Source organism: Entamoeba nuttalli, assembly GCF_000257125.1.
Source record: "Entamoeba nuttalli P19 unplaced genomic scaffold asmbl_9238, whole genome shotgun sequence".
Lineage (NCBI taxonomy): Eukaryota > Evosea > Mastigamoebida > Endamoebidae > Entamoeba > Entamoeba nuttalli.
Window position 1 is genome coordinate 1 of NW_008579529.1, and position 21,243 is coordinate 21,243.

A 21,243-nucleotide genomic window follows, 5' to 3' on the forward strand; every position below is an offset into this window, starting at 1 on the left:
GATATATCTAATAATTGACCTTTTTTTTTTCTTTAAATTCTTTTTTTTTATATTAAATAGAAATGATAATTTTTAGTATTTATTACATTTTTAAATTAATTGGTTTTTTAAGAAAGAACTTGAAAATTGAACTGTAAATATCATGTTGCTTCTTTTTTCACTTATTTCATTATCCTTTGCAACTTTGGTAGAACCTGATATTACAAAGGCCAACAGTTCATTAGAACATTTTGTTGGATTTATTGGATATAATGAACGTTCTGAGGCAAGACATAATATGCCAATCTATTATAATAGAAGTAATCCAACAAAGTTGTATTGGGATTCTACTCTTTCAGTTGTTCAAAATAGAACTGGTACTGTTGATATAAATGGAGAACCAAAAAGACCACAAATTATTGATATGAGAGAGCGAGTTTGGTTTTTACATGACCGTGTAATGGTTTCATATGATCTTAATTCTCAACCACCATCAGTTACTATCAACTCTACTCTTAGTGGTACTTTTGATGAACTTTCACCACTTGCTTATCATCACTTTGAATATTCAGATAAGATTCAAAATGATTATATATTAGCTTGTACTAATGGTAAATTAATTATTCTTTCTCCAGAAACATTAACTAAAATAATAAATAATGACTTTGATTGTGGAGAATATATTTCTACTGGTAATAGTATTGTTGCAATTAAGAATCAAACTAAAGTTACTTTAATTAAATTTTCAAATAATGCTAATTCTAAGACTACACTTGGTAATTATACTTTGTATAAAACAATTAAAGTTGCTAATGTAAGTTCATCAGAAACCTTTGTGTATGATCCAGTTAGAGTTACTAGAAATGATATTGTATATGTTGTTGTTTCTGATCAACGTAGAGTGAGTGTATTTGATTCACATACTAACTATGAGCAAGAAGAAGTTCTTTCAGGAATTCCATTTTATGCAGAAGGTGTTACAGAATATCTTAAACCAATGAAAAATAGACCATTTGAAAATATTATTTCATATGGACAAATTATTGTAGTAGGAACACCAGGATATGGAACAAGTGATAATCCATATTGTGGAGGAGGATATGTATTTTTTGATAATATACTTGATTTTGGGTATCATCCTAGATTTGTAACTATTCTTCGTATTAATGGAAGTAGTTCATATACTTATTTTGGATATGTTACAAGTACATCAGGTAATTCAGCATGGTTAGGAGGAGTTACTACAGTTCCAAGTAATTATGATTACCCAGAATTACAATTTTCAATTCGTAATTATGATAGAGAGTATTGTGTAAATTCTATTTGTCAATGTCATTCTAATTTAACTTTTGCTGATGGAAAATGTCAACCAAATAATAAAATAAAAGCCAGTAAAACATTAGTTATAATATTATCTATATTATCTATTTTAATATTTCTTGGTATTATTGTTGCATTGATTCTAATCTTTCTTGTTTATAAGAAGAATAAAAAACGTTCTCCAAAAACTAAGTTCAGAATTGGAAATTTTGCTTATGAATTTACTCCAATAGATAATTTCCCATTATCTTTATCTTGTTCTACTTTAACATTTGGAAGGTCTGGAACTGAACCGGTTCCTGTAGATGAAGAATTAACAGAAGAAATTTATATTGCAAATAATACAAAGAAAACATATCGATTTAATTTTAATCCACAAGACATTCAAACACATCATTTCGAAATTTCATTCTCTCCAAAGGTAGGAAAACTTCAACCAGGATATGGTGAAACTATTCAAGTCAAATTTAAATTTTTATGTACTTGTTTTGTGAATGAAATTGTTGATGTTCTTGCAAGTAAAGGTGATGAAGAATCTATTGAAGAAGATCATGCAGCAATTAAAATAGGAATAGAATCAGCAAAAAGTATTAAATTGGATTATGAAGAATTTGAAAAAACTAAAGTCATTGGAGAAGGTTCATTTGGTATTGTCTTTCTTGGTAAATACAGAGGAGTTGATGTTGCTATTAAACAAACAAAGAATTTTTCATGGCCTGAAGATGTTGTTGAAGCCTTTAGAAAAGAAGTTCAAATGATGGATAAAATGAGATGTCCATATATTATTAATTTTATTGGAGCAGTAGATACACCTGGTTATTATTCTATTGTTACAGAATATGCTAAATTTGGTAGTTTAAAGAATGTTTATGAAAATGAAAAGTTTACTCAACTTCTTGGTTTAAAGATGTTAACAGATGTTGCTAAAGGAATGACATTCTTACATGCTGCAATGATTATTCATAGAGATTTAAAACCAGAAAATGTTTTAGTAGTTTCTATGGTAAAAAAAGAAAAGATTAATGCAAAACTATCTGACTTTGGAACAAGTCGAGATGTTTCTTCATCTAATGTTGTTGCCTCAATGACACAAGGTATTGGAACACCATTATATATGGCACCAGAATTATTATTAAATCAAGGATACGGTCAAGCTGTTGATGTTTTTTCTTATGCTATTGTATGTTATGAAGTCTTGTCTAGAAAAGTACCTTATTCTGATGAAAACTTTGCACATTCATGGGATGTTTCTGATTTTGTTACTAAAGGAAACAGATTAAATATTCCAGATTCTTTCCCACCTGAAATGGCTAAATTAATAAGTGATTGTTGGGCTGAAGATCCTAATTTAAGACCAAAATTCGCTGAAATTGAAGAAAGAGTCGAGGCAGTATGGAAGAAAATGTATCAACAACATTGTGAAGAGAAACAAGCAAGAAAAGAAAAAGAAGCATTACTTGCACCTCCAAAACCACAAAGAATTGAGAATTTCGTTTTAGATGAGCCAAGTGAAGATAACAGTAAAAATGAAAATGAAGAGACTCAACCTTTAGTTCCTTCTGAAGAAGTTAAAGAAAGTACTGAAGTTATTAATTCAACATCTTTAGTTAATGTAGACGATTCACAACAAGACACACAAACAAATGCTACTCAAGATGAAGTTCTTTGTGCTATTGTCGATGATGTTTTCTAAATGAATCACTTCTTAATTTTTTTCTTTTTGTGAAAAAAACTTACAAATAAATGAAAACATCATTAAATTAATATTAAATATGATAATACTTAATGTTGAGAATTTAATCTTTTAACTCATTATAATCATGATTGAATTCTGTTTGAGTAAAGGATCGTTTCTTTAATTTACCAATTCTATGAACTATTACATGTTCGGTAGGTTCTGTATCAGTTTTATTTTGGTGAATTTGAATAACTGATTGAGGTGTTTGTCTTATAGGAATTCCTGTAGAAGATGGAGGTGGTAACAATTGGTTTGATCCTCTTCTTGTAGACTGAGAAGATTCTTTTGGAGTTCTGTCAGTGTCAGAAATAGTATTTGAATTAACTGGAGATAAGATGATTCTTTTTTTTCTTTGAGCATTAACAGAATTTTTAAGGGTTGTATTATCATCATCATCTTCTTCTTCAAGATGCCCAGTAGTGAACGTACGATAAATCAAAGATTCTTGAGGACTAAAATAGTGAGAGTTTAAACCTTTAAGAATAGAAATAATTAAATAAAAACAAACTTATTAATAAATGAAATGAGTTTAGCAATATTTGAAGTAAATACATTTTCTATTTCTGAATATTTCTGTAATAAACTTGTATCAGTTGATTTTTGCATAAATTCTACAAAAAGAATATTAAACTTACTATTAATCTCTACAGCTCTTTTATATAATGCATTAATAGAATGAGCTTGAAGTGATACGTTAGTAACTTTTTTTAATGTTTCATGAATAAGTTCACTACATTCATTAATTTCTGATGCAGAACGTTTCATTTTTTCTTCAATAGTTTCTTCAACAACTTTGTTAGTAGTTAATGTTTCTATAGCAGCTACATCTTCTGGATCATCAAAGTCAAGAAGAGGAAATATCACTCCTTTACTGATATATTTATCATACATTTGAGAATATTCATACAAATCATCTGGGAACATTTGACCCCAACTCTGAACAATTTTCATAGATTTTTCTGTAACAAGAGAAGGTTTCTTGGAAGTTTTTCTTACTTTCTATTTTAGATCAATTATTTTTGTTTGAATAAATTATAACAATTATAAGACAAACTGAAATTTCAGAGGCTCTTTCAAATAATACCATAAAGTCTGAGTTCATCATTTGAGGTCGAAATTCAGGACATTGTTTAACCAAAAAATCAGCTAAACATAGACAATAATACATTTCTTTTTTAGGTAAGAATCCATTACAATAAGACTTAATTTTATTAGTTAATTGGATTCTTATTGCTATTTTAGCATCTGGTAATGTTCGAACAATTTTTGCTAATGTAGAAAATGATTTAATATTAGGAGAAGGATTAACTTCGTTTGTTGCATAATCAACAATTTGACTAAGAGGAACTGTTTTCTTTGTAGTCATTATATATAAATGAATATTTAGATGAATGTTGAATCTCAAGTTAAATTTTCGTTATTTTCTAAAAATAGAATGAAATGTTCCAATCATTTCAACGATTTACTCATCTCTTTTTTTCTTTAAAACGTGGCAATGATGTAACAAACAATTTACAACGAACGTTTGATTTTTCTTTTCTTTCTTTTTATTGTCAACATGATGCCAGCAACTTAACTATTCAAAAAGTTTATCATTTTGAAGAAAAATAAATTGATTATTTAAATAATTTTTAAAGTTCTGAATTTTCTGGTATTTTTCTTTTGAGTTATAAAATTTTTTTCAAATTTAACAAAATTAGTTCATTTAGAATTGTGAAGTATAACAAAGAGATAGATTCATTTTTAACAATTTAGTCCTTTATTTCTTTTTTTTTTCAAATAGAAAAGAAGAAGAAAATGTAATTAACGAAACAGACCTGAATTTTGATTAATTTCTTTAAGTTTAATAATTTTGGAGATAGTTTATCAAAATCATTTTATTTTGTCATTAATTTTGTGAATAAAAAGAATGAAAATTGTTTTTTTCAATACCAATAATTTTTATTAATAACAAAAATTAAAAAAACAAAAATTACAACTAAAAAAAAAGAAAAGAAAATTTTCAGGGAAGTGAAAAATGAAAAAAGTACCACCAACACCACCACAAAAGTTGTATCCTACAGCCTCACTTGATAGTCCTAATTTTGATGATGTTGCTTTCATTAATCAATTATTACCAGAACCGAATACTAAAAATTTTAATAAAAAGTTTAAAGAAATAACTGAAACTTATGAAGCCACAGAAAAAGAATTGTCTCAACAAGTTTTTAACTTTTTTGAAAAATCAGTTTCAGTAAATGATACAATTGCAGAATCAGCAGAACAATTAAAAGCTTTATTACTTCAAACACATGAAACAACAAATAGATCAGTTATGAGTGAACAAGAAGTATTAAAAGTATGTGATGGTATGAGAAGAATGGGATATGCTAAAGGTAATTTAGAAGCTATTATTCAAATAATTACTCATTTAGATCAATTATTTAATTGTCTAGACAAATTAGATCATTTGTTAGATAAAAAAAAGTATGATGACATTATCAAAATTCTACAAACAACTCATTTATTATTAAATTTATTTGAAAAATTTAGTTCAAGTGAACCAACAATTTCTACTGCTTTACAACGATATGATGTATTTTCTGAACGAGTTCTTGATGAAGCTAAAAAAGTTATTGATCAATTTGAAAAGAAAACTTTGTCAAAAGATGATTTAAAACAGTTTATTACTATTGTTGATAGTTTAAGTCAAAAACATATTGATGAATTTGTTACATGGATGTATAACCATTTACTAGTTGGTTATTCTAATGAATTTCCTTTAACTGGTGAAATGTCTGGATTAGATAATATTGATAAAAGATATATTTGGTTTAATAAAAAGTATTTAAGTTATGAAGACATGTATAGTACTATTTTTCCTTCTCGTTGGAAAGTTGGTGAAGCTTTAGTTTTAGAATTTGTTTCATCAACTAAAGTTGCTTTCTCTATGTTATTAGATAAACTTATAGATGATGCTCATTCTCAAAATGGAATAGATGAAACAACTTTTACAACTCGTATAGTAAAAGCATTACATATAACAATTATTTTTGAACAACAGTTGTATAAACGATTGTATCATAAAGAATACCAAAGACCAATCAAACCACCAATGGAACTTTCAAAGACTTCTAATTCTACTTTAAAACTTGTTCCAAAGAAAACACCTCCTCAACCATATCAAAAAGCTTTACCTAAACCAAGTGTTAGTGCTCAAAGTACTCCTAAAACTAGTGCTCCAAAACGTCCTGTAAAAAATATGTCAAGTGCTATGTCTACTCCACATACAGAAACCAATCCATTTGATGATAGCAGTGATGATGAACCTAAAGGTATTACAACTGACTCTATTAAATCTTCTCAATCAAAAAATCCATTTTCAGACTCAGACTCGACTGGGTCAGATGGTGGTGAAGAAACTAATAATCCATTTAGTTCAACTAATTCTAATATTTCTCCTGCAAAAGTTGATGGAGCAACTAAACATAATACAATAGTTACCCATAAACATGAGAATAAGAAAGGGAATGATTCTAATCCGTTTGACGATGATAGTGATACTGATAACACAAAAGAAAATAAAGAAATAACACAACCCAATTTAAATCCATTTGATGATGGAACTGATAGTTCAGAACATGAAACAAAAGCTCCACAAGTTAAGATGAGTTCTAATACTGATGGTGAAGGAAGTTCAAGGCATATATCTCCTAAGATTGAAACAAATCATTTTGAAACTATGGAGCCAACAGATGCTTATGTTGATGTATCTAATCCATTTGAACATAGAAATGAAACAAAAGAGTCAGAACAAACTGCATTTACCGTTGGTGTATTATCCAGATGTTTTGAACCATATATGTCAGGGTATGTTGATTTAGAAAATACTAACTTAACGTCGTTTGTGAATAAAGTATTAAATGAAGAGAATTTCCAAGAAGATCCTGAAGATGGAGTGTTACCATCTTGTAAAGATTATATTTTCTATTGCAAAAAATGTGGAGAACGTTGTATTCAAATTACTCAAGGAAAGCCATTAATTGATATTTGCAACCAAATTGCAGAACATGCAGAACAATACTCTAGAGGTATATTATCCAAATGTAAAGAAAATGAAACTATTAAAAGAAGTTGTATTTCAATTAATACATGTGATTATCTTGGAGGAAGATTAGAACAATTATTAACAGGATATACTGAAATGGCAACGGTTAGTGGTGCATATCAATTACAAACATTTCAATTTAGTATTATTAATCAATGTGTTAAACCTATCATTCAATATCTTGTATTATGTTTAATTGAAAAAGCAAAAGGAGCAATTACAGAAATTACAAAAATGAATTGGGATATTTCATGTGAATCAATTGATGATGAAGATGATTATGTTTTTCAAATGGTTAGTTTAATTAATCAGCAATTTAGTATTGTTAAATCAAAAATATTTCAAAACTATTATCTTAGAATCTGCCATGCAACAGTTTCATTAATTATTGATGAATTGTTTGATACAATATTTAAATGTAAAAAAATTTCAATTGAAGGAGCACAAAAAATGCAAATGGGATTTTCTCAAATTAAAAGCTCTTTACAAAAACTACCAGTTCTTGAGGCTCCGAGTTTTAGTGAAGTTGGAAAAGGACAAGAAGTTTATAGTGAAACTGATTATGCTCTTCATGTTAAAAAATCATTCAGTAGAATAGAAAATACTCTAAAAATTCTTCAATGTGATAATAAAGAAACTGCATACACTCTTTACCAACAACTTAATCCTCTTCAATCCGATGAATTGTTTAAGAAAATTTGGAAGAAAACTGAAAGTGTAAAAGACACTCAAAAACTTTTAAGTGAAATGAAAAAATTAAAGAAAATTGGAAAATAAATTCACTCATTATTAATTGAAAATCTTCTTTCTGTTAGAAATATACTTTTTTGTTAATTAATTTTACATAAGTGTGTTTTGATATATTTTACAATAAATTCTTTTTTTTATATGTATTATTTCTTATTAACTGTGTTTTATTTATCCTATTTATTTTATACATAAAGTCTTAAAGAATTAAAAACATCTTTTATAACCTTGAAAAATAAAATCACTTTTAAAATTTATCACTTCTTTTAAGTAATTTATTTGCTTTCATTCTTGTTGTAATTGTTAAGTAAATAATAGAAGTATGTTGCTATATTTCTTTCAATGACCAGTAACTGTTATACTCACGAATTGCCTAATAACTGTGATATAAATTCTATTTTGTTAATGAAATACGAATTAATTAATTTTGTATTAAGACAATAAGAATATTTCATACGTTTGTTTGTTAATTTTCGAATTTGAAGAAGTATATGTGTTTAATATATTAAAATACTGTGTTAGTACATTATTGCTTTCAACACATTAAAAAGAAATAGGTATATTATCTATTTAATCAACTCCCTTTAAATGAAAAGTTATTAATTATTTAAGATATGGTTTGTTTATAAATAAGATGACTTTATGATATGAACCAAGACTTTTTATTTGTAATAATCCAATTTAAATATTTTCATTTCAACTACTATGATTCATTTTAGTGTGAAGTATTTATTTGGATATTATTTTCCGCATTGTGCATTTGATATTATTTCATATGAAAACGAATTTTGTTTACAATATTAATATGTTTTTCTGTTTTCTTTATAAACACAAATATCATTTAAAAGTTTTCCATCACTTCCAAATCAAAACAAACCATTATCTGTTTGATTAAATAAATAAAATGCATGTTGTTGTTTTTAATATCAATTTTCTTCATTCCTTTCATTCTTCTTTTTGATTCTAATGAAAATAAAAATGATTTTAGTCTTTTATCAACCATAAGAAACTCTGTCAATTTTAGAATTAACATATCCTCCAAATTTATTTCCTCTTTATCTTCAATAACAATTATTAGTTTTATTTATTCTTTCTTCAAATACAACTGTATTAACATTCTAATAATTATTATCTGAATCAAATAGTATATGTCCTACTTTTCTATTTGTCAATTTTTCTATTGGTTTATTTCTTTTGTTTTATTCTTTAAAATTTCTTTCTTCTTTTATTCACCAAGAAATAATCATTGTATGGAAATTCAAATTCTTCTTTATTCTTGTTAATTCTTGTTTTAATAGTTTATTTCCTATTCTAATTTCTTAATTTTATCTTCCATACTTGTCTCTTCAATTGAAATGATTTTATCTATTAGTTCATTCCATTTCGTGGTTCTTCACTATTATATTCTTTTATGATTCTTTCCTTTTGTTTCTTCATTAATTCTACTTCATTCATCCTATCAAATATTCCTTCTCCTCTTTTAATTGCTTCTGAGTATGTTTCATCTGGCTTTATTTCAAATATTTCATTTTTAATACTTACTATATAATATTGATAATTCTTAGTAGTATCATCAATTGATTATTGAATGTTTGGAAGTGTTTCTACTACTTCAATTAATAATTGATTGTTCATATTTATTAACTCTTCAATAAACATTTAAAATAATGAATAAAACAACGTCGTATGAATAAATAATCAAACACATGTTAATAACTTAACAAATTATTCAATCAACCATTCAACATACATTCTATTATCTTAAATTTCATTTCATTTTTATTATTTTGAGCTAACTATATTATTATTTGTTATTATTACTTTATTCTTGGTTTATCGGACTTTTTTATGCTAAATTAATGACATCGTTATGTCATGTTTTATATTATTCTCATTTTTATTACTTCATCTCATTCTATTTTCATAAGCACGATATTATTAAATTCTTGTTTTTCAAAAATGATAAAATTTTATCATTTTAATAGCATATTCATCTTTTGTATGATAAAATATGTATTATTAGTGCTGACTATAACAGCATCTTCTTGTAGTTATTGTCTGTTTATAAAAATATTCTGGGAATAAGAAAAAAAGTAATATTAATACAAATTAGTAAATTTTCATAGAATAGATAGAAAATTGAATGATAGGCTCATCTCTGAAATACAAAGCAATAAGTACATGTAATAAAAGTGCAAAGATAAATAACAAATGACATTTTTTTAAATCTCCAATTCAATAAAGACAAAGCTGTTGTTTCAAATTTTGAATTAGATAACAAGCAGTTAAAAACTTAATTAAATATTAAATTTTTTATTCTTTATTATTGAATATATCTTGAATTACTTTAATATTATTGTTAATTTCTGGTATGATATTTATAAATTGTTGGTTATATAAAATGTCATTGTTTTAATAAATTGGATTTAAAGACTTGTCTATCTATATATTTCACTCTTTTACTTTTTTTTTCTTATAAAATTTTTAATATAACATTTAAAACATAAAAATGTTATTTAAAAAAAAAAGTAAAATAAATAACAAAAAGAGATATTTTTAAGATAATCATAAAAAACTAAATGAAATAAAAAATTATAAAAAAAGAAAAAACTCAAAAAACAAAAAAAGAGAAATTTAAAGAAAAAGTGAGATGAACGCCCTTTCACAACCGGAGATCAACTTCATCAAAGAAGGTATTAAAACAAATATTAGAACAGATGGAAGAGCTAATATTCAATTCAGAGAGATTAAATGTGAGAAAGGAGTAATTGACCAAGCAAATGGATCTGTCAGATTATGTCTTGGTAAAACTGAAGTTGTTGTTGGAGTAAAATGTGAGTTAGGTGAACCATCAGTATTAACTCCAGAAAGTGGAAGATACAATGTGTTAGTTAAACAAGTTGGAACAATGACAAGTCGTGATGTTGAAATAGAGAAAATGATTCTTGTTTCACTTGAAAATGCTGGAAAAGATATGTTACAAGAATTGTGTGTATTAAAGGGGAAATTGTGTTGGATTATTTATGTTGATGTAGTTGTAGTAGAAGACGATGGAAATGTTATGGATTGCACTGGACTTGCTGTAAGAGCTGCATTATTAAATACACTAATTCCAATAGTCAATGTAATATCAGGAGATTCTGATACTGTACAAGTTGATATAGACAAAGATAATGTTCAATTTAAAAAATTTAAACCAGAGTCAGTTCCATTATGTGTAAGTTTAATTCAATTTGAAAAAGAGTTTATTGCTGATCCATCCAAAGTTGAAGAGAAATGTAATGGTTCAGAAATAACTACAGCAATAACTTCTAATGGGAAAGTATGTGGTATACAAAAAGGAGGAAATGGATGTTTTAAAACTGAAGAAATGTATGATATGATTATTGTTTGTTATTACAATTTATTTGTTTTTGATAAAATAATAATAATAAGACTGTTATTTACTTTTTATAGCAAGCTCAAATGATTGGACTGAAATTATTTAAAGAATTAGATGAACTTTTAGAAGAATAATTGAATTGGTTTCTTTTTAATTTCATTAAAACAATAAAAGAACTTAATAATTAATAATTCATGACACAAGTATTTTGTTCACATATTTTAGTAAAACATACTGGTTCTAGAAATCCACATTCATGGAGAGAAACAACAATTACTAGAACAAAAGAACAAGCAATTCAAAAATTAAAAGGTTTGTTTAAATTCTTTTTAATTAACTTTAAAATATTAATAAAAAGTATTAAGAGAACAAATTGTTAAAGGGAAAAAAGATTTTCGTCAAACAGCAATAATTGAATCAGACTGCTCAAGTAGTGCTCAAGGTGGATTATTATTAGGAACAATAGAACAATATCAAAAACCATTTGCTGACGCTTATTTGAAATTAAAAGTAGGGGAAATTAGTGATATTATTGAAACTGATTCAGGTGTTCACATTATTTTACGTTTACCAGAAGGAACAACTCAATAAATAACAATAATAATACTTTTAATTGAGTAATAAAAATGAATTTCAATTATTTAATAAAATTCAAGTACCATTAATGATTTCACAATGAACTTTTCTGGATTTTTAACAAAAATAGAAGAGCCTTGTCCAACAGAATCATTATAATAATTACTAAACCGAGAAGAAAAGGTTGATTCTGAACGTAAGTTAATTTTAAAAGCACCTTGAATTGCAACAACAGAAATCATATAATCATTTTGGAAAATATAAACAGAATTTCCTAATTTTAATGGATAAAATCGAGTTGGTTGAACACTTTGATGATTAATTAATGTAAATATAAAATGTCCTGCATCTTTCTTAATCCAATTAAGTGGTTGAGGAATGTCAATTGATGAATATGAACCAAAAACACTACCATCTTCTGCAAAAACAATAATCATCATATTTTTTCTTCCACAAATTGCTTGATTAAATTGAACCAAATCAATATCTCCAATAGTTTTCTCAAATATAATTCTAAAATTCCTCATTCCAGTCCATCGTTTTAATAACTCAGTATCAATATTTGTTAAAGAATTAAAGTCAGAAGATATTGACATTGTTGGAAGTGATTGAGATGATTCACAATATGTTAGAGCTAATGATGCTAATTCAGTATTTCCTTCATTTTTCCAACGTTCTCCTAACATTTGAACATTCTTAATAAATAATTCAATAGAAATATTTGTATATTCTTGAAATAATTCAAACATTTTATGTCCTAATGACGTTTTACCTTTTCTTATAATAGCAGCAACCATTTGAGGCATATTACGATTAACAAATTGTTTTCCAAGATGTGTTGGAATAATATTCAGTGCTTTTCTTCTATCTAGTGAATGTTCATCAACATTACCAGCAACAAATGAATTTAAAAAAGTAGTTTCATTATAATAAAATCGAATAACTTTATTTTGGTCTTGTAAACCAACAGCAGAAATTAATAAATTTTCACAAGATTTAGTTCTGTCAGCATCAATTAAAGCACCTAAATCAATTGTAGTAATCATTTTTAATATATTATTTTCAATTTTAGTATAAGCAATAGCTTCCTTTAAATCTATTCCAAACTTTAATATTTCAAAAAATAAATCTATTTGTTTTTGTTGAGTAAACCATTGAAAATACATTGGAATATTTCTAATATATTTAATAAAATATTTACCTGGAATTTTTGGAGAAGGTATTTCAATAATATCATTGTTCCAATTTATTTGTTCAAATTTTGTTCCAATACATCTTTTTTTCATCTTTTCAATTTCAACTCTGTCAATAATTTCATTACTATTATCAGAGTAATGAAGGAGTATTTTAGATTGGAATAAAGATGAATCACTTAACATTATTTTTTATAAGTTTTTTTTTATTCCTTTTATTTTGAAAAGTTCTTCTTAAGAAAAGTATTATTTATTATTTCTAAATAATTTATTTATTATTTTTAATATAATAAAATTTCATTTTACTTTTTCTATTAACATCAAATAAAAAACCATTCGAAATAACATTGAAGTTACATATTTTTTTTATTTGGATGTTTGAGGTACTCTAAGAATATTTGAGGCATTCCTAAAATAATATTCATTCCACACACTAAATTCACTCATATCAAATATTGGAAAGAATGTCATTGAACTTTCTTTATAATTTGAATTAATAAAATCAGTCATATGTTCTAAAACATATTCATATAAATTATTTCTTGGATTTATATCTTCTGTTTTAATTGTGTTTTCAAAAAATGTAGTAAAACGACCATCATATAAACTGTCAGCAATGAATATTAAAAATTCTTCATTAAATTGGAACATTGTTGAAGCGTTTTTCCTTAAATGATGAACAGCCTCTAAAAATTGAAAGAATATTGGAGATGTTGCTTTATCACTTATTGTTTCTAAATTACTACGATATCCATTTTGATTTACTTTTTTAAATGTTCCATAGTATGTTGTTAAAAATGGTAATACATCTATATCCCATTTCACTCCACATCCTGTTCTTAAAGGAAATCTATGTCCCATTTCTACCCATTCTCTTTGTATTAACACAAGAAAACCTTCTATTGTTCCTAATAAATCAGTTATAGTTATTTTAATATTACATTAATACAACAAAAATACAAACTATAATATGAATCAACCATCATCATAACTAATGATGTTAATTGACATGTACTATCCCATCCATTTCTACAATGAATCAATAAAGAATATCCTGAATTTAATTTACCTGCAATAACTGAAGCATATGTTATTAATTGATCAATAGATTGAAGCCATTTAGAATTTTCAATTGAAGTTTTAAAATCATAAACATCTCTTCGCTCAAAGACAATTGTTTTAATCATTTTATAAAATGCTTGTTTAATATCTTTAATACTATCTAATGCTAAATTTTCAAAAGTACAAAAAGGATATGTTGACTGACTTTCCATTCCACCTCCTTGGAATCTTGTTGCTTTTGTATTTAATTTTGGTCTTGCATCATATACAAAGAATGTTTTCTTTCCACATAATTCCATCATAGATTGAAGAATAGATACATCAGATTCACACTTGATTTGTCCAAAAGTTCCTGGAAGAGGTTGAGCACTTCTAGAAAGACATTGATTCATTGGACCTACCCATGATATCACTGGAAATCTTCCTTTGGCTCTATAATTAACAAGTGAATTTAAGTCATATTTTCCATTAGGAAGAATAATTTTAGAAGGATATGTCTCACATTTAAAACTTAAATATAAGTTATTTCTATTTTGTGTTTTAGAAAGATTAACTACAACCATAAAATTTGGATTACCAATTACTCCCATTCTTTTAAAATCATTTAATATATCATAGGATGATGAAAAATGTTTACTAACAATAACCTCAGGAGTTCTAAAAACAAATATTTCTTTTTTATCTCTTGGGAATAATAATTTATTTTCTGAATAAATATGAAGTAATCTTGGAGTTAATATAGGACTTACTTCATAAATTATTAATCTAAAGTCTTTTAATAAGAAAGAAAAAACATCTAAATTTTCATTAATTGTACATATAACACAATTACAAACAGAACAATGAGGAATTTTAATAAATGAGTTATTATTCCAAATTAATGTTTGATAATTCGTGATAAAGAGATTATGTTCAATATATAATATTTGTTCATTAGGAAGAAGTGATGTAATTACTTTATATGTTTTAGGATGTTTAAGTCTAGAGAGGAGAAAAGGGAAATTCTTAGTTTTAATAATACCTATTTTAGTAATTTCACTTTCAACTAAGACAGTGTCATAAATTGTTAGATAACTAATATTCCCATTAATATGAATAAATACACAACAATCTTGATCTGGACATAATTCTGTTATTATGTCTTTAATTGTTAACGTTGAAGTAAGTGAAATATTAAATGTATTAACTACTGGACAACTAACATATTTAGGTGTTTCATTTAACAAATAAACATTTACTTGAATCAATGATTTAAATGATATTTCATTAAATGAAATTCTTCCAGACATAAGAAAAACATCTTTTGATGGTTGAGTAATATCTATACAAAGAATATTATCTGTTTCAATATATTCACTCACTTTGTCACATTCTTTCATTTCAGTTAATTGATATAATCCTTTTCTTTTGTATAATTTTAAACTTTGATCATTAATTTCTCCTAATTTAAAAATGAATGATTTTAATTCAATACAAGTCCAGTTTCTATCAATCATTGTTTCAAATGTTTGTGTATTTTGAATCATTACACAACATAACACTCCATAATTTTCATTTGAACTCTTTAGAATATAATCTACTTCTATTTCATCAACAATTTCTGAGCTTGAATGACTTTCTATATTATAGTCTGTGAATTTCATAATTCTTTCAAATTTAAGAATTGTTTTCTCATTTAACATTCCCCAAATTAAACTACTTCCACGAAGAATTTTTACTCTTTTCTTTTGATCAATAAGTTTAAGTCCATATTGCATCCAATTACGTGATGTAATAATATCTTTAATAACACCTATATGAACAAGTAATTGAAAATAAAATTGAACTAAATCAGAGACTCTTGTAACATGGTTATAAATAATATTTGTTGAAAACGACTGATATTGAATTATAAGAGACTTACATTCACTTTTAATAAAGAAAACTTGACTATTCTTTCTATTATTATCAATCCAACCAATGACATCTATAATTCCTTCTTGTGGAATTTTATATTCGTCATTGAGTTCAACACATTCATTATCTCCATTCTCTAATCTTAATGTTTCATAATACTTAACTTCTAAAGAACTAAAATAATTTTGTAATGTATAAATAAACTGTTTGGTTTTTTCATGATATCTATATTCTGTTTGACATAATTTAATAAAAGGAATTTGATGATCTAATGCATTAACCATATGGGGTGTTGCTCTTAATCCTTTACGATTATTCTTAGAAGTAGCAAACATATTTAATACCCAAACAGTCTTTTTAAGTTCAGAATCAGATTCATTGAAAATACATATAGTTATTTAATAATATTATTATTATTTTTTTATTATTTAATAGTTTTATTTCTAAATTAATTTTATGTTTTTAAATTTGTGTTATTAAGGAACTAAGAAAAATATGAAAAGAACAAATGAACTTATTTAGAAAGAAACCCCTATTTCCTCAAAATTCAACAAATAATTATTCTATATTATCTACATCAAAAAAACACTTTGAAAGAAGTGATTATAATTATTCTAATAAAAAAACAACATTACCATTTGAAATTATTGTGAGATATTTAAAAACAATTCAAGATGCTATTAATCTTAAGATGGTATCAAAAAATTGTTTTACTTCATTTTCTTATGTAAGAAAGAATCCATTTTATAGTGGACCATTTGATTCATTAACACAAAAAGAAGAAATTATTAATAAAGAAATTTCTCTTTTTCCAAACATTGAAACATTACGATGTGACATTGAGACTATAAAAAAAGTAGACCTTAATTTATTAAAAAACTTATCAACAATTGAGTTAGTTGGAAAATTAATTTATGCACCATTAAATATTATTCATAAAATTCAACAACGTATTTGTGAATTTGGATTTTATATTGATGAAAATTTAACATTTGATTTAGAGTCAATGAATTTTCTTCAAAGACTTCATGTTGATATTAATAATAATAGTGAAATGATTTATTTTAATAAATTTATGAATAATATTATTCAAACAATACAACATCTTCCTTATTTTAAAAAGTTATTTATTGAATGTAATGGTGATGATTTGTTAAGACTACAAGAAATATTACAAAAATTTCATTCAACAAGAATTAGTTGTGTTTTGTTAATTCATAATTTAAAAGAAACACATTTAACAAATGTATTAGAATTATTAAATAAAAAAAATATAACATTTGGTATTTTTGAGAATGAACTTACTTCATCATTATCTTATTATGATTTTAAATTATTATTTCTTGATCATTATACTCTATCATTACCAGACAACCTTCTATTTTCAAATCAACTTCATAAAATTTCTTTATCTCATTTTCTACCTCATTTAGATATTTTTGGTTATAAAATTGAAGTAACTCCAATTCATTCTATTGTTGATTTAAAAAATGTTATTTGTCTTCAAGAATTTAGATTAGTTAATTCTATGTTCTCTAAACCAGTTTCTTTTTTATTTCCAACTTCTTTAACTCGACTTGAAATTACAACATCTTTTAATTTTTCTCTTCCAAATTTATTAGAAATTCCTTTAAAAGAATTTTGTGTATCATCATGTAATTCAATTAAAGAATTTTATATTCCACCTTTAGCTAAAGTTGTTGAAGTAAGTCATTGTGATTCTGTATGTTCTTTTCCTAATCTTCATGAAGTACCATTAGAATCATTATTATGTGTTGAATGTAATAAAATATCAACATTGACAATAGGGACAACATTAAAATCATTATCATTATATTGGTGTTCAAATCTTTCTTCTTTAAATTTAAAAAGTGGATTAGAACAATTAGATATTTTTTATAATAAAAAACTTAAAAGTATTGATCTTCCAATTACATTAACTTCTTTTCATATTAATTTTTGTGAACAATTAACTCAATTAAATCATTTTGAAGCATTAGAACCAATTGCTCCAATAGAACTTAAATATAAATTTAAAAATAAAAAATAAATGAATTAAATTTACATCGTATAATCAATGTTTATTTAAAGACTTTTTAAAACGATCAAACATTTGATTTACTTTAGAATTAAATAACTTTTTCTCTTCTTCATTTTCAAGTGAAATAATTTGCATTTTATTTTTTTTAATATCAAAAAAGAAGACATCATTTGGAAGTAATTCTTTTTCCCATTCTCCAGTTTTTTTTGCAGTTAATGTATTTATTGGATAAAATTCAAAAAATTCTTCTTCACAATATCTTTTTAATATTCCTTCATTAAATAAAAGTAACTCTGTTTTTTTTGATTTAATTCCAGTATTTTTAATTCCATAAAAAATTCCAATAAAATGATCAGCACATGTGAAACTATTTTTAATTGTATTAATCATTTGAAGAGAAATATTTGATTTATAACTTATTTCAAAATATTCATATTTCTTTAAATAAAAGAGTCTTGTTTTGGAAATAAATTGATTAATTGATATGTTCATATTTTTAAATAAATTAATAGTACTTATTAAAATATCTTTTTCTTTTCCTTCTTGATGAATTTCTTTTAATATACTTTCAAATAATAATTCATATCTACAAATACGTTGTGTTGCTGAAAAGAATAAATCAGTAATTTCTTTAATATTTTGATCAATGCAATTATTTAATTGTTCTTGAATAATTCTATGAAGATGTTTATTTGATTTAATAAATTCAATAATTGTTTTTCCTAATGATGTATAATGTGCAACAAATTCTTTAAATTTATCTTTAAATGGTTTATCAAAAATATAAGAATTATATATTGCAATTATAAGAAATACATTATTGAGTTCACTTTCTTTATTTGATGTATTTTTTAAAAGGTTATAATAAATAGGTTCTAACTCTAAACACATTTGACTAATTTCATTTACAAGATTATCTAATGGTTCAAATAATAAATATTCTTGATAGTCTAATAATGGTATTTCATTTCTTATTATTTTTTCAATTTCTTGAAATATTTGTAATTTAACACAAAACATAAATTCAGTAAATACTAATTCAGCTGTATGCATCATTAATTCATCTCCAATAACTTTTTCTCCTTTTAAATTTTTTGGGATAAATCGAATTTTATCTTCTTGATTTTCTGTTGTAAAATAACTTTGATATTTCTTTAAAAAGTCAGTTGGAAGAATTGGTTTTATTTCATGTTTTAATTCTTTTAATGATTTTTGATTTACTTTTTCATGAGTTTTACTTTCTTGTGTTTGTAATACATATCCTTGTTCTGTTTTTTCTTTTTGATCACTTAACATAGATACTCTAGGAGACATATCTTTTGAATCTATATGTGATTCGGATAATGAAGCTTCAAGACTAGTTGGATTTATATCAAATACTGTTGTATTAATTTTTTGACTTGCAGGAGTTGTAGTTGTTTTTTTAAAGAAATTAGGAGAAGTTGATGTTTCTTTTTTTCTTTCATCAAATGAATTAAACATATCATTTCTAGAACCAACAGAAGCTCTATGTCGCATTTTATGTTTTTCCAAATCTACAGAGTGTTTACTTTTGCTTTGAGGTGAAATTGAATGAGGAGGTGGATAATTCATTTCTTTTAATAAAACAGGTGACTCTTCACAACTTCTTTCATCTCCTTCTTTTTGAGAGGGTTTTGGTGGTAAAGCTTTAACAGGAACAACTCTAGATGAAGGTGTTAATGGAGCAGAAGCAATCAGCTCGTTTTCTTCTTGTTGTTGAAAGGATTTTTTTTGTGGAGTAGGTAAAGGTTTTAAAGGAACAATATTATTGTGATGCATCTTAATAATTTCAATTTGTTTTTAGTCTTTTTAACAGTTTTTTAAATGTTTTGATTTTTCTTTTAAATTATTATTATGTTTTATTTTTTTTTTTTTGAAACTATGTTATTTAAATAACAATCAAATTAATCTATATTAATGCTTGAGAAAGTGGATTGGAAACTACACATTGCCAATCAAGTTGAGTGTCTTTTTCTTCATTTAAACCTCCAATAACCATACTATAAAAAATAAGATTTCTTTCTTTTTAATTATTTTAATTTAATAACAAACATTTCATCACCACGAAGAATCAATAATCCACATGATATGTTTGAAACTCCTTCTTTAGAAAATGTACGTTCTATTGAATTTTTTAATACAATATTCATAAAATTATCATATCCAGTTAAAATACCAATATACACTTTACCTAAAGTAGTTACTACTTCTACTTTTTTATTGATGTACTCTTTAACAAGTGACATAAAATGTTATTTTAAAGATTATTTCTTTTTTAAAACTTCTACCTAAACCATTTTAAAAAATTCAATTACGTCTAAAACACCCTTTACATGTTGTTGATAAACAAGTTTGAGCATAAGGGATATAAGAAGCAATATACCATATACAAGAACATATTTCTATGACTATACTGACAATTGTCAATAGTGTAGAATTGATCTAATTGATATCAGTTTTGGTACTTATTTAAAAAGACATAACATTCAAAAGAAAAACAAACATAAAGACCACTAAATAAAGTGATACCAATTGAAGCAAAATAAATAATAAAAGAAATTAACTTTGAAGGGTCATTTAATAAAGACTGACATTGAGACTTAATACTTCTTAAAAATGATGTTCCAATAAAAATTAATATATTTCCAAAAGTGAATGTCATTGCAAAACGAGTAGGTAAGAAAAAGAATGAAAGTGACTAATTTGTAAATAACCACTTCACAAATGGTAATACGAATTATCTGATATTAACAAACCATAAAAATACATAATATTCCAAATCCACAAAATCCTAAACAAAATAATATTCTTTGACTCCACGTTAACTTCAAACATGAAAAGGTTCCTTTATCTTCATCTTCAAATAATTTATCAAACCACCAAACTGATTGTGGGTCTGGTTCTTGGTTTATAAAAAATGAAGTAGCACCACTAATAAGAGGACTTTTATCACTAAACATATTAAATTAGTTTATATTATATTTTTTTAGTTCTATTTTAATATTTTTAAATTAACTTGTTCTATTTTTTAACTTCAAACTAATTCTTGTTATTTGTAAATGAAGAAAATATTTAAATTTTATCAACAAATACGATTGTCAATTATCTTTTTTCTTCAATAGATGTATTGTTGTTTTTAAACCCTTTTTATTATATTATTATATTATTTATTTTTCTTTTTGTCTGTCATTTTATCTTCAA

The 21,243-nt window shown here is 25.0% G+C and overlaps 11 protein-coding genes across 11 annotated transcripts; 5 read left to right on the forward strand and 6 right to left on the reverse strand.

Annotated features, from left to right (window-relative positions):
* Window positions 1-142: 142 nt before the first annotated feature.
* ENU1_196480 (protein kinase, putative) lies at window positions 143-2,992 on the forward strand (the record flags this gene model as incomplete). The annotated part of the gene is made up of 1 exon (XM_008861968.1): window positions 143-2,992. The coding sequence occupies one exon, from the start codon at window positions 143-145 to the stop codon at window positions 2,990-2,992; it is 2,850 nt and encodes a 949-aa protein (XP_008860190.1).
* Window positions 2,993-3,095: 103 nt separating this feature from the next.
* On the reverse strand, window positions 3,096-4,403 carry ENU1_196490 (hypothetical protein; the record flags this gene model as incomplete). Its single annotated transcript, XM_008861969.1, has 3 exons — window positions 3,096-3,489; window positions 3,546-4,036; window positions 4,092-4,403. The coding sequence occupies 3 exons, from the start codon at window positions 4,401-4,403 to the stop codon at window positions 3,096-3,098; spliced, it is 1,197 nt and encodes a 398-aa protein (XP_008860191.1).
* A 651-nt stretch (window positions 4,404-5,054) lies between these two features.
* Window positions 5,055-7,901, forward strand: ENU1_196500 (hypothetical protein; the record flags this gene model as incomplete). Its single annotated transcript, XM_008861970.1, has 1 exon — window positions 5,055-7,901. One exon carries the CDS (start codon window positions 5,055-5,057, stop codon window positions 7,899-7,901), a length of 2,847 nt encoding a protein of 948 aa, XP_008860192.1.
* A 2,620-nt stretch (window positions 7,902-10,521) lies between these two features.
* ENU1_196510 (3' exoribonuclease family protein) lies at window positions 10,522-11,387 on the forward strand (the record flags this gene model as incomplete). The annotated part of the gene is made up of 2 exons (XM_008861971.1): window positions 10,522-11,259; window positions 11,328-11,387. 2 exons carry the CDS (start codon window positions 10,522-10,524, stop codon window positions 11,385-11,387), a joined length of 798 nt encoding a protein of 265 aa, XP_008860193.1.
* A 60-nt stretch (window positions 11,388-11,447) lies between these two features.
* ENU1_196520 (peptidyl-prolyl cis-trans isomerase, putative) lies at window positions 11,448-11,844 on the forward strand (the record flags this gene model as incomplete). The annotated part of the gene is made up of 2 exons (XM_008861972.1): window positions 11,448-11,565; window positions 11,612-11,844. The coding sequence occupies 2 exons, from the start codon at window positions 11,448-11,450 to the stop codon at window positions 11,842-11,844; spliced, it is 351 nt and encodes a 116-aa protein (XP_008860194.1).
* Window positions 11,845-11,894: 50 nt separating this feature from the next.
* Window positions 11,895-13,208, reverse strand: ENU1_196530 (hypothetical protein; the record flags this gene model as incomplete). Its single annotated transcript, XM_008861973.1, has 1 exon — window positions 11,895-13,208. The coding sequence occupies one exon, from the start codon at window positions 13,206-13,208 to the stop codon at window positions 11,895-11,897; it is 1,314 nt and encodes a 437-aa protein (XP_008860195.1).
* Window positions 13,209-13,388: 180 nt separating this feature from the next.
* ENU1_196540 (myotubularin, putative) lies at window positions 13,389-16,315 on the reverse strand (the record flags this gene model as incomplete). Its single annotated transcript, XM_008861974.1, has 2 exons — window positions 13,389-13,930; window positions 13,987-16,315. The coding sequence occupies 2 exons, from the start codon at window positions 16,313-16,315 to the stop codon at window positions 13,389-13,391; spliced, it is 2,871 nt and encodes a 956-aa protein (XP_008860196.1).
* A 173-nt stretch (window positions 16,316-16,488) lies between these two features.
* On the forward strand, window positions 16,489-18,030 carry ENU1_196550 (hypothetical protein; the record flags this gene model as incomplete). Its single annotated transcript, XM_008861975.1, has 1 exon — window positions 16,489-18,030. The coding sequence occupies one exon, from the start codon at window positions 16,489-16,491 to the stop codon at window positions 18,028-18,030; it is 1,542 nt and encodes a 513-aa protein (XP_008860197.1).
* A 24-nt stretch (window positions 18,031-18,054) lies between these two features.
* On the reverse strand, window positions 18,055-19,821 carry ENU1_196560 (hypothetical protein; the record flags this gene model as incomplete). Its single annotated transcript, XM_008861976.1, has 1 exon — window positions 18,055-19,821. The coding sequence occupies one exon, from the start codon at window positions 19,819-19,821 to the stop codon at window positions 18,055-18,057; it is 1,767 nt and encodes a 588-aa protein (XP_008860198.1).
* A 130-nt stretch (window positions 19,822-19,951) lies between these two features.
* On the reverse strand, window positions 19,952-20,288 carry ENU1_196570 (LSM domain containing protein; the record flags this gene model as incomplete). The annotated part of the gene is made up of 2 exons (XM_008861977.1): window positions 19,952-20,042; window positions 20,095-20,288. 2 exons carry the CDS (start codon window positions 20,286-20,288, stop codon window positions 19,952-19,954), a joined length of 285 nt encoding a protein of 94 aa, XP_008860199.1.
* A 61-nt stretch (window positions 20,289-20,349) lies between these two features.
* Window positions 20,350-21,002, reverse strand: ENU1_196580 (SFT2 family protein; the record flags this gene model as incomplete). Its single annotated transcript, XM_008861978.1, has 3 exons — window positions 20,350-20,484; window positions 20,546-20,740; window positions 20,799-21,002. 3 exons carry the CDS (start codon window positions 21,000-21,002, stop codon window positions 20,350-20,352), a joined length of 534 nt encoding a protein of 177 aa, XP_008860200.1.
* Between the last annotated feature and the right edge of the window lie 241 nt (window positions 21,003-21,243).